The 11,151-nt window shown below is 37.3% G+C and overlaps 1 protein-coding gene across 1 annotated transcript in view; it reads left to right on the top strand.

Annotated features, from left to right (window-relative positions):
• Positions 1-11,151, top strand: part of fbxo41 (F-box protein 41) — a 36,938-nt gene that overhangs the window by 21,495 nt on the left and 4,292 nt on the right. The window contains exons 5-9 of the mRNA XM_016527279.1: positions 1,185-1,420; positions 4,896-5,011; positions 6,744-6,896; positions 8,385-8,480; positions 8,683-8,801. Coding sequence (XP_016382765.1) covers positions 1,185-1,420; positions 4,896-5,011; positions 6,744-6,896; positions 8,385-8,480; positions 8,683-8,801 — 720 coding nt within the window. The remainder of the gene's footprint in view (positions 1-1,184; positions 1,421-4,895; positions 5,012-6,743; positions 6,897-8,384; positions 8,481-8,682; positions 8,802-11,151) is intronic.

Below are 11,151 nucleotides of genomic sequence, written 5' to 3'. Positions count from 1 at the left end.
TTGAAGGTGTCTGAATAAATTTTGGTTTGACTGTATCTATTTGATAAATGAAGTTAACCAACTAATATTATACATACTCTTTTTGTTTCTGTACCCAATATTTAAATTTTTTTACAAATGCAATAAAAATATCGGTATCGGTACTCTGTATCGGCAAGTACAAAAATTTAAAGTATCGGTATCGGGCGAGTACTGGAAAAAGTGGTATCGGTGCATCCCTAGTTATCATCATGGCATATTTTATTATTGTTTTATTTTTATATATTAATTAAACATCTAAAATTGTGTAATAATTTCAGAAATCAAGACATGTTTCTATGTGGGATGAAGTTGCCTGCATCCACTTATGTCTAGACTTGTTTAGTGTTTAAATGCAGATATGAATATTAATATTCTATTTGTTGTTGTTGTTGTTTTAATTAATTTTAATTAAACATTTACATTGTTTGTAAAAAAAAATTAAAAAAATCAGAAATCAAGACCATCCCTGCAGGGGGACAATGTGGGGATGCATCCACTGATCCAGAGTGTTTTTTTCCTATCCCACTATTGGTTAATGCTTGGCTTTGGGTAGAAGAAACTGATCCTAGAGCAGCAGTCATGGCTAGTTTATCCAGCTAGCATTTGAATTTAACTGAATGCATTAACATTATTCCCAATCCAGGTGAAGGCCAAGCTTTCCTTACCTTAGCCATACACAATCCATCCTGTCATCACATTACATCTCACTTATTTGAGAGCCTGTTTGAGTCAGAGCTTTTGGCAGATTTTGTTTAAAAAATTGTCTTATAAAATACAAACACTGCCAACAACTGTTTCGTTAGTCTCAATCTCATTAGATCTTCAGCAAATTGTGTAGGACTCAAGAGACCTAGAGTCTGTCAGACTGGAGCTGTGAGATAGAAATGGCCTGCTGATTGCATGATTTGGAGGATGTTCAAATCCTGTAGGAGGCCTTGTGAAGAGCAAACAGACCGATAGCTGCACTTTTTATTGGACTGAGGCGCCACCATATGGACATGTACGGTAATGCGGCCAGTAAAATAATTAGTTCACACAAAAATGAACTCACCCATGTTCAGTGTGAGGTCAGTGTGTTAAAGGTCTTCTCTTTTACATGCAGGAAAACTAAATTGTGACCACAGCTGTCAAGCAAGTCTTCCTTTATCTCTTCGTGTCGACAGGTCGTTCTGAAAGGGGATACAAGCCTTGTCGCCATGAGAAAAGCCCCTCCAAAGTCAACGAGGTGATCAGTCCTGAGGTGCTGAAGATACGTGCCGCTCTCTTCTGTATCTTTACCTACCTGGATACGAAGACACTCCTGCGTGCGGCCGAGGTGTCCCGGGATTGGAAGTTTGTGGCTCGTCACCCGGCGGTGTGGACCAGAGTGCTGCTGGAGAACGCTCGCATCTCTTCAAAGGTTTTAACACCATTCACACTAACACTCTTACAGTAATACTCCTGTTCGGTTTAGGAACTGACCGGCCGCCTACTTTTTCAGCAGCCTGAGTTTCAGAATATATTTCTCATTTATTTTCTCCATGGCCATTTCAGAAATTTCTTAATAAAGATATCTAAGCCTTGAGTCAAATCAACCAACTCCAAAAACATTATGAATGACATTACAGCATTATACAGAATGCATTCTTGAATGAACAATCTGCTAATGAATGAATTATTAATAATTTTTCACCTTGAATGATGAAATCAGATCAGCCTGGATTTTCATTTTTAATGTATTTTTTCATTAGAAAATGCTATTTCTGAATGTTATGCTTTAACACCACAACAAGACATTAAATAATTATTTATATCATATTACCCATAATTACGGTCTTGAACATTTTAAACATTATTGTTTAAGCCTTCAGTAGACTGAGAATAAATGAATGAATTAAAAGAATCATTCCTGTTATGCAGAACTTTTGAGCTGATTATTATCTTAATAATAAATAATAATATTAATAATGTGCTTGTTCTGTTTTTTAGTTAAAAAATTAGAGCTTTACAGGAAGAAAAGAACTAAAGTTGGCCATTGCTCAATAAGGAATTGAGAGTTAGCTGACAAAAGGTTAAAGTTAATTTGTGATTTATTTATTTAGCTAGTTAGTTAGTTAGTTAGTAAAAGTACATAGGATAGAAATTTAAACATTATTGTTTAAGCCTTCAGTAGACTGAGAATAAATGAATGAATTAAAAGAATCATTCCTGTTATGCAGAACTTTTGAGCTGATTATTATCTTAATAATAAATATATATATTAATAATGTGCTTGTTCTGTTTTTTAGTTAAAAAATTAGAGCTTTACAGGAAGAAAAGAACTAAAGTTGGCCATTGCTCAATAAGGAATTGAGAGTTAGCTGACAAAAGGTTAAAGTTAATTTGTGATTTATTTATTTATTTATTTAGCTAGTTAGTTAGTTAGTTAGTTAGTTAGTAAAAGTACATAGGATAGAAAGTGAAATTAGTATGGAGGGCCAAATTACTCAGAATTAAATAAATAAATGTTGAAATATATAAATAAATCGTTAAATAGATAATGAAATAATTAAATACATAAAGAAATGCATAAATAAATATATAAATATTTATTTATTCATTTCTTTATGTGTTTATTCATTTATTTATTCGCTCATTCATTTATTTAATCATTCATTTATTATTCATTCATTCATTCATTCATTCATTTCCTCCCTCCACATTTCATTTTCAGGGTTACGGTTGTCGGCACGTCACTCAGTGGGCGGCGTCACCTTTCAAACTCGATTTCTTTGGTCTTTCAAATTTAGGTGCCTTTTTCTTGTTTTTCGCATCATGAGCTATGGCTGAGCATGGTGCAGTAAAATATCTGTTGTTTACTCTTGCAGATGAAGTTGTCAATCAAAACGTTGACTATGACATAACTTTAATACAAGTAGAAAATATCCGGGAGATGTTGGCTGCACGCGTAAACAGAGCGTAAGCAGCGTGTATTTTTTTGAGATGGTCCTCACTGCAGAACACAAGATCCAGGGGGCGTGACTGGATCCAGATCCAACTCCTCCCACCTTACATATACCTAAACCTACCCATCTCCACCCCCTGATCCCTAAACCTACCCATCTCCACCCCCTGATCCCTAAACCTACCCATCTCCACCCCCTGATCCCTAAACCTACCCATCTCCACCCCCTGATCCCTAAACCTACCCATCTCCACCCCCTGATCCCTAAACCTACCCATCTCCACCCCCTGATCCCTAAACCTACCCATCTCCACCCCCTGATCCCTAAACCTACCCATCTCCACCCCCTGATCCCTAAACCTACCCATCTCCACCCCCTGATCCCTAAACCTACCCATCTCCACCCCCTGATCCCTAAACCTACCCATCTCCACCCCCTGATCCCTAAACCTACCCATCTCCACCCCCTGATCCCTAAACCTACCCATCTCCACCCCCTGATCCCTAAACCTACCCATCTCCACCCCCTGATCCCTAAACCTACCCATCTCCACCCCCTGATCCCTAAACCTACCCATCTCCACCCCCTGATCCCTAAACCTACCCATCTCCACCCCCTGATCCCTAAACCTACCCATCTCCACCCCCTGATCCCTAAACCTACCCATCTCCACCCCCTGATCCCTAAACCTACCCATCTCCCCCCCCTGATCCCTAAACCCACCCATCTCCACCCCCTAGATGTGGATCCAACCACGCCCCCTGGATCTTGTGTTCTGCAGTGAGGGGCTACTGATTTTTTTCAGCGCCCATAGAGTACTCACACCGCATTTTTCTATACTTTCTATATTTGTATTAAAATTATGTCATAGTCAACGTTTTGATTGACAACTTCATCTGCAAGAGTAAACAACAGATCTTTTACTGCACCATGCTCAGCCATAGCTCATGATGCGAAAAACAAGAAAAAAGCGCCTAAATTAGAAAGACCAAAGAAATCGAGTTTGAAAGGTGACGCCGCCCACTGAGTGACGTGCCGACAACCGTAACCCTGAAAATGAAATGTGGAGGTAATTAATGAATGAATAAATTAAGAAATGAATGAATGAATGAATGAATGAATAAATAAATATTTATGTTTATTTATGTATTTATTTCTGTATTTAATTATTTCATTATGTATTTAACGATTTATTTATATAGTTCAACATTTATTTAATTATCAAATTTTGAGTAATTTGGCCCTCCATATATTAGGGACATGGGGAAAAAATATGTAATGATTAATATATAATAGACAAATTAATATACTAGTCCCAAAAAAGCATATTTAGTTTAAAATATTTTGATGAAAATTTAAATGTTAAAATACATTTTACACAAATATAGTTTAAGAATTACAAAGATTAAAATTAAAGCTGAAATGAAAATGAGTTTAAGCCAAATAGTAAGGGTGTAACGGTACTTATTCGTACCATACGGTTCACGGGGCAAATTCCAAATGGAAGTGATCATCCCTATGCCTTTGAAGGGCAGAGCCCTTGGAGTGGGGACTTTGGAGTGAGCAGGGCACGTGCGTGCCATTATGTAGTCGTTTGAAATGCACTTGGCAAAGAGAGCGATGTAATTTCCTCATTATCTTCAGCTGGGATGTTCCCGTGACAACGCAGCACGGTGTCCGTCAGCTGATTCGCTGATGTACACCGGCATAAAAAATATACATTTTATTGTAATATTTTAGTAAAGACCATACTAAATAGATATTTATGATGTATCTATGTATGATGGCGAGATGAAAATGTGCTGCATTGTAGGAGTGACCCAAAAGACATTTAACAGATCTGAATGAGATGTAAAAAAGTGTTGCATAAATTATCTGCTGCCCACGTATTTTGCAACTGCTAATAGTCCTGAAAAAGCTTTCTAACTCTGTCTCTCACTGTTTGTTTAGTTCCTGTACACTCTGTCTCAGTGGTGCACACAGACGCATTCCCTCATCCTCCAGAACCTCAAACCCCGGCAGAGGGGCAAAAAAGAGACAAAGGAGGAGTATCTGAAGAGCACACGGTAACACGGTCTCCCACTGCGCCTGCTGTTTACTGTACCATACTGACCCTGCTGTTTGTGTGGCTACTGCCTTCCCACAGCTCCACGCACCTCCTCCTCTTCTCATCGCTCTTTTATTACTTTCTGCACTCTTCCCTGATCCTCTCATCACTCTTTCACACCAAACAGATACACACTCACTCGCTCACACAGTCTGACACTTGTGAAGTGCTTGTTCAGAGATCCAGCGTGAGAAGGGAACAGAATGAGCAGCCTGTTAATTGCACTGCTAAATCACCTCAACCAGAGTGCCAGTCGAAAACCTCATCAAAGAGTTTGTCAGGGTTTTTTTTTACATGACAAACATAGAATTTGCATATTTGGTGGATTTAAACCTGAAAGTGCGTCATTTTTAGATGTTAGAATATCCTGTCTGAGACAATTCATTAAACGTTTATGTTATGGATATGTATGTAAATGACATTTATTACACATACATAAACTTACATATATGTATGGGTTAGATATAGGGCCAGGTTTACTAAACGGCAAATTAGCAGTTAACTAAACAGCGCAATTCCAAAACAGCGCTGATGGGCGTGGAAATTTCTGCGGGTGATTTCCTGACAATGCACAAATTAAAGAACACAGACGCAGCATCTCATTTACATATCGACCAACGCAATATACCAAGCACAGCGCAAATGAGTGTAGTCACAAATAAGCAGAGTTGATGCTCATCAATTGCGGCTGATCTACTTATGACACAATCGCAAAATAGGTTAAGACATGCTTTTTTGGGGCGTTAAATAATGGTGCAAATACTAGTAATTTGACGAGTGCAAACGTTTGTAAATCGCGTTGCGTGATTCATTTTAATACTCTCCTCCCATAAATTTTGCGTTTGAAAGGGAAACTCCTACAAATGTATAGTTCAGTCATGAAACTCTAGATGGCGCAGGCTGATGGGTATTAACGTAACTGATGATATTCACAATGTTAAACGACCTGGCACAAGCTGATTTGTTCATGTTGCATATGCAGCCAATGAGCTTGCTACTTAACATTTAAAAGGCTGGTTAGCATTCACTTGAGCATTTGCAGCGTGTTTTCAGAGTTCCTCTGAAACCCACCACCTTCCCCGGCTCCACCTGTATAGATCTGCTACGGGTTATTTTATATGCTATTTGTGCAGCAGCAGCATGTCTTAAATACTCACAGCACTGTATCGCCGTATGCTTTGGCAGTAGCAAGTTCCCGTACTTGCTTGCAGCAGCAGCAATAATCTACAACTACAGCAATAACCAACAGCAGCAGCAATTCAGCAGCAGCGTAGCAGATCTATTCCGCCAAGACCAAATACATTAACATTGTCATTACCATTACCATGCTAAAATCTTCCGAGAGTTGTCATGATTGAAATGCATATTAAATAAGGTCAGGCCCTTTTCAGCACTAATTCTTCACTGTGCGTCTTTAGTAAATCCTGACAGTACTATTTTAACGGCAAAAGACGGTTTGCGCTGGCGCAAGCTGTTAGTAAATCTGGCCCAAATAATTCCAATTTCTAATAGATTTCATATATTACATTTTCATATATATTATATATTATGAAGCAAAAACATATGTACTTGCTGTGTATTACATTTGCGTATGGGTCATAACTTTATTAAGACGTCTGGTCACTGTAGTCCTAATATAAACTGACATGTTAATAGATGGTGTTAATAGCCTCTCTTTCTTTTGTGTTTAGTGGCTGTCTTGAGGAGGGTCTGGAGGCTTTGTTGAAAGCTACTGGCAGTAATCTGCTCATCCTGAAGGTGTCTCATTGTCCGAATCTATTGACCGATCGCTCTCTGTGGTTGGCGAGCTGTTATTGCAGGGCTCTACAGGCTGTCACATACAGGTTGGTCCACAAGGGAGCACTATTTGGTCTTTTTTTCCATATATCCTTTTATTACACAGCTTTGTGGTATACTTGACTCTGATTGGTCAGTTGCAGCATTTTCCAGGCGGATATTATTGTATAATGACTCCTAAACTGTATTAATGAGCACTGTCCCCAGGAAACCAATTTACTACATGGCTTTAATGAAAGTAATATCAACTCTAATTACATTTTCTTATCTATTTAATTATTAATTCAGTAAGCAATCATGTAATGAATTGGATGATGTATGCTCTAAGGATGAAAACATCTTTTTTTTTTTTTTTTTTTACAATGACTAACTAGCTGTTAGATATAATTTATTATTTAAAAAATGAGATGAGCGGAAACATTTTATTTCAATGCTTTTGTGTTCACTCACAAAACTTGCATACATAAGCATTTAAATATAATGACTCTTAAACTGTATTAATAGCCACTGTGCTAGAAAACCAATTTACTAAATTGCTTTGATGAAAATAATATAAACTCTAATTCAGTTTTCATGTATATTTAATTATTTATTCAGTAAGCAGTATTAAATTGTTTCATGTATCCCTTAAGGATGCAAACATCCTTTTGGCGTTCATACATCCTTATGTTACATATAATAAAATTCATACATACAGTGGTGGCCAAAATTATTAGAAAACTAGTATTTTCACCAGCGAAAAAATGGTTTTAAGTCAATTATTTCTATCTTTTGCTGTAGTGTGTCAGTAGGAAATATCAGTTTACATTTCCAATCATTCATTTTGGCATTAATTGTAATAATCCAGTGAGGTTTTTGTCTGACAACAGCCAGTGCTCCACACAGAGATCTGATCTCACCATCATCCAGTCTGTCTGGAATGACATGAAGAAACAGAACAAACTGAGACAGACTCAATCCAGAAGAACTGTGGCAACGTCTCCAAGACGCTTCAAGAAACCTCCCTGAAAAACTATGCGCAGGTGCGCCTGAAGCTGCTTTAAGCGCAAAGGATGGTCACACCAAATGTTGATTTAATTTAGTTAATAGAAGTTAATTGATAAAGAAAATCTATTTATGACAATGTTTTTGACAGCATCCTCATTTTACAGCATTTTGTGCCTAAAACTTTTAACAGTACTGTAGCTTTGCAGGTAGGTTTCTTGAAGCAGCTTGGAGACATTGCCACAGTTCTTCTGGATTTAGTCTGTCTCAGTTTGTTCTGTTTCTTCGTGTCATTATTACAATTAATGTCAAAATGAATGTTTGGAAATATAAACTGATATTTCCTACGGACACACTACAGCAAAAGATTTTGACCACCACTGTATATTAGCAAAAAAGCTTTTTTTTAATCATGTCCAAGGGTAGTACAGGTCAGAGTGGAAATGAACATATTGATCAGTGTATTTGGTTGCTTAGTTCTCATTGCCGGGCCATAACAAGGTTTGCAAAGGCAGAGAGAGAAAGTTTCTCAGATGTTGATGATGTCTTAGGAGTGCGACAGACCCTGTTGGACAGGAAGTTATCTGGGCATTGGGAGCTGGTTGCAGAGACATCATCTCGCTACAGGTGGCACCTTTGCATCCATGGTAGGATTGAAATACACTTACTTGTTTCATAGGCAGTTGTAGATTTTTGTTTATACATGGCTTGATAGCTTAAATATTGTATAACTTTAAATGCATCATCATCTTTCTTTTTTGAGCATTTGTCTTTGATATTGGAAAACTATATATATATATTTTTAAAGTTTAATGTAAATAATTGAAAATGTAAATTGTCTTTCTGCAGTCAGCAGCCAGCACGCTTCAGTAACAGGTGCCTGCAGACCATTGGCAGATGCTGGCCACACCTGCGAGCGCTGGGTGTGGGCGGAGCTGGCTGTGGCATACAGGGATTGGCTTCTTTGGGTGAGTGAAAGTAAACTAGTGTTTGCGGTAACACATTAGTATAGGGACCAATTCTCACTATTAACTAGCTGCTTGTTAGCATGCCTATTATTAACATCTTGGCTGTTTATTAGTACTTATAAAGCACATATTCTGCACGAACATGCATGCCTAATCCTACCCAATACCTAAACTTAACAACTACCTTACTAACTATTAATAAGCAGCAAATTCGGAGTTTGCTGAGGCAAAAGTTGCAGTTAATGGCTAACATTAACGAGATCTGATCTGATCATCATCAGTCTGTCTGGAGTGACATGAAGAAACAGAACAAACTGAGACAGACTCAATCCAGAAGAACTGTGGCAACGTCTCCAAGACGCTTCAAGAAACCTCCCTGAAAAACTATGCGCAGGTGCGCCTGAAGCTGCTTTAAGCGCAAAGGATGGTCACACCAAATGTTGATTTAATTTAGTTAATAGAAGTTAATTGATAAAGAAAATCTATTTATGACAATGTTTTTGACAGCATCCTCATTTTACAGCATTTTGTGCCTAAAACTTTTAACAGTACTGTAGCTTTGCAGGTAGGTTTCTTGAAGCAGCTTGGAGACATTGCCACAGTTCTTCTGGATTTAGTCTGTCTCAGTTTGTTCTGTTTCTTCGTGTCATTATTACAATTAATGTCAAAATGAATGTTTGGAAATATAAACTGATATTTCCTACGGACACACTACAGCAAAAGATTTTGACCACCACTGTATATTAGCAAAAAAGCTTTTTTTTAATCATGTCCAAGGGTAGTACAGGTCAGAGTGGAAATGAACATATTGATCAGTGTATTTGGTTGCTTAGTTCTCATTGCCGGGCCATAACAAGGTTTGCAAAGGCAGAGAGAGAAAGTTTCTCAGATGTTGATGATGTCTTAGGAGTGCGACAGACCCTGTTGGACAGGAAGTTATCTGGGCATTGGGAGCTGGTTGCAGAGACATCATCTCGCTACAGGTGGCACCTTTGCATCCATGGTAGGATTGAAATACACTTACTTGTTTCATAGGCAGTTGTAGATTTTTGTTTATACATGGCTTGATAGCTTAAATATTGTATAACTTTAAATGCATCATCATCTTTCTTTTTTGAGCATTTGTCTTTGATATTGGAAAACTATATATATATATTTTTAAAGTTTAATGTAAATAATTGAAAATGTAAATTGTCTTTCTGCAGTCAGCAGCCAGCACGCTTCAGTAACAGGTGCCTGCAGACCATTGGCAGATGCTGGCCACACCTGCGAGCGCTGGGTGTGGGCGGAGCTGGCTGTGGCATACAGGGATTGGCTTCTTTGGGTGAGTGAAAGTAAACTAGTGTTTGCGGTAACACATTAGTATAGGGACCAATTCTCACTATTAACTAGCTGCTTGTTAGCATGCCTATTATTAACATCTTGGCTGTTTATTAGTACTTATAAAGCACATATTCTGCACGAACATGCATGCCTAATCCTACCCAATACCTAAACTTAACAACTACCTTACTAACTATTAATAAGCAGCAAATTCGGAGTTTGCTGAGGCAAAAGTTGCAGTTAATGGCTAACATTAACCTTAAAATAGAAATAGACTTTTATATTGTTACAAAAATGTCTATTTTAAATAAATTCTGTTCTTTTGAACATTCTATTTTTATTCTATTTATTCAAATCCTGAAAAAATGTATCATCCTTTCCATATTTTACTATTAAGCAACTGTTTTCAGCAATGATAATCAGAAATGTTTCTTGAGCAGCAAATCAGCATATTAGAATGATTACTAAAGGATCGTGTGACACTGAAAACTGGAGTAATGATGCTGAAAATTCAGCCTCGCCATGAATTACGTAAAGAAATTACATTCTTAAATATATTTTAAATAGGAAACTGTTTTTTTTTTTTTTATATTGCATTGATATTTTATTCATTTATCTGTTTTTACTTTATTTTTCTCTCAAAAACAGTACCTATGCTTTGGTTATTGACACCTCTTCTGCTCTGATTTATGACCAGCATCCCTTAAAAATAATTATTTATCTAAATATAACACTACCCATACAGTTGTTCTCAGATCAGGATCGCAAGGAACATCACTCAAACGTATTACCAATGTATTACCAATCACAAGACTGCAGTTAGCTATGTATAAATCATCTGAGCCGTACATAGACCACTTAAAGGGGTCCTATTATGCTTTTTCACTTTTTAAATTTTAGTCAGTGTGTAGTGTGTATGTTTGGGCATAAAAAAGATCTAGAAACTTACAAATCTCAAAGTCCACTCCAAAGGGAGATATTTCGTTTTTTAAAAATCCCTTTTCAAGAACTACAACGAACGTCTCCT

The sequence above is a fragment of the Sinocyclocheilus rhinocerous genome, unplaced genomic scaffold (assembly GCF_001515625.1).
Source record: "Sinocyclocheilus rhinocerous isolate Xijiao unplaced genomic scaffold, SAMN03320098_v1.1 scaffold1352, whole genome shotgun sequence".
NCBI classification, from domain to species: domain Eukaryota; kingdom Metazoa; phylum Chordata; class Actinopteri; order Cypriniformes; family Cyprinidae; genus Sinocyclocheilus; species Sinocyclocheilus rhinocerous.
This window is presented reverse-complemented; position numbering and strand designations above follow the sequence as displayed.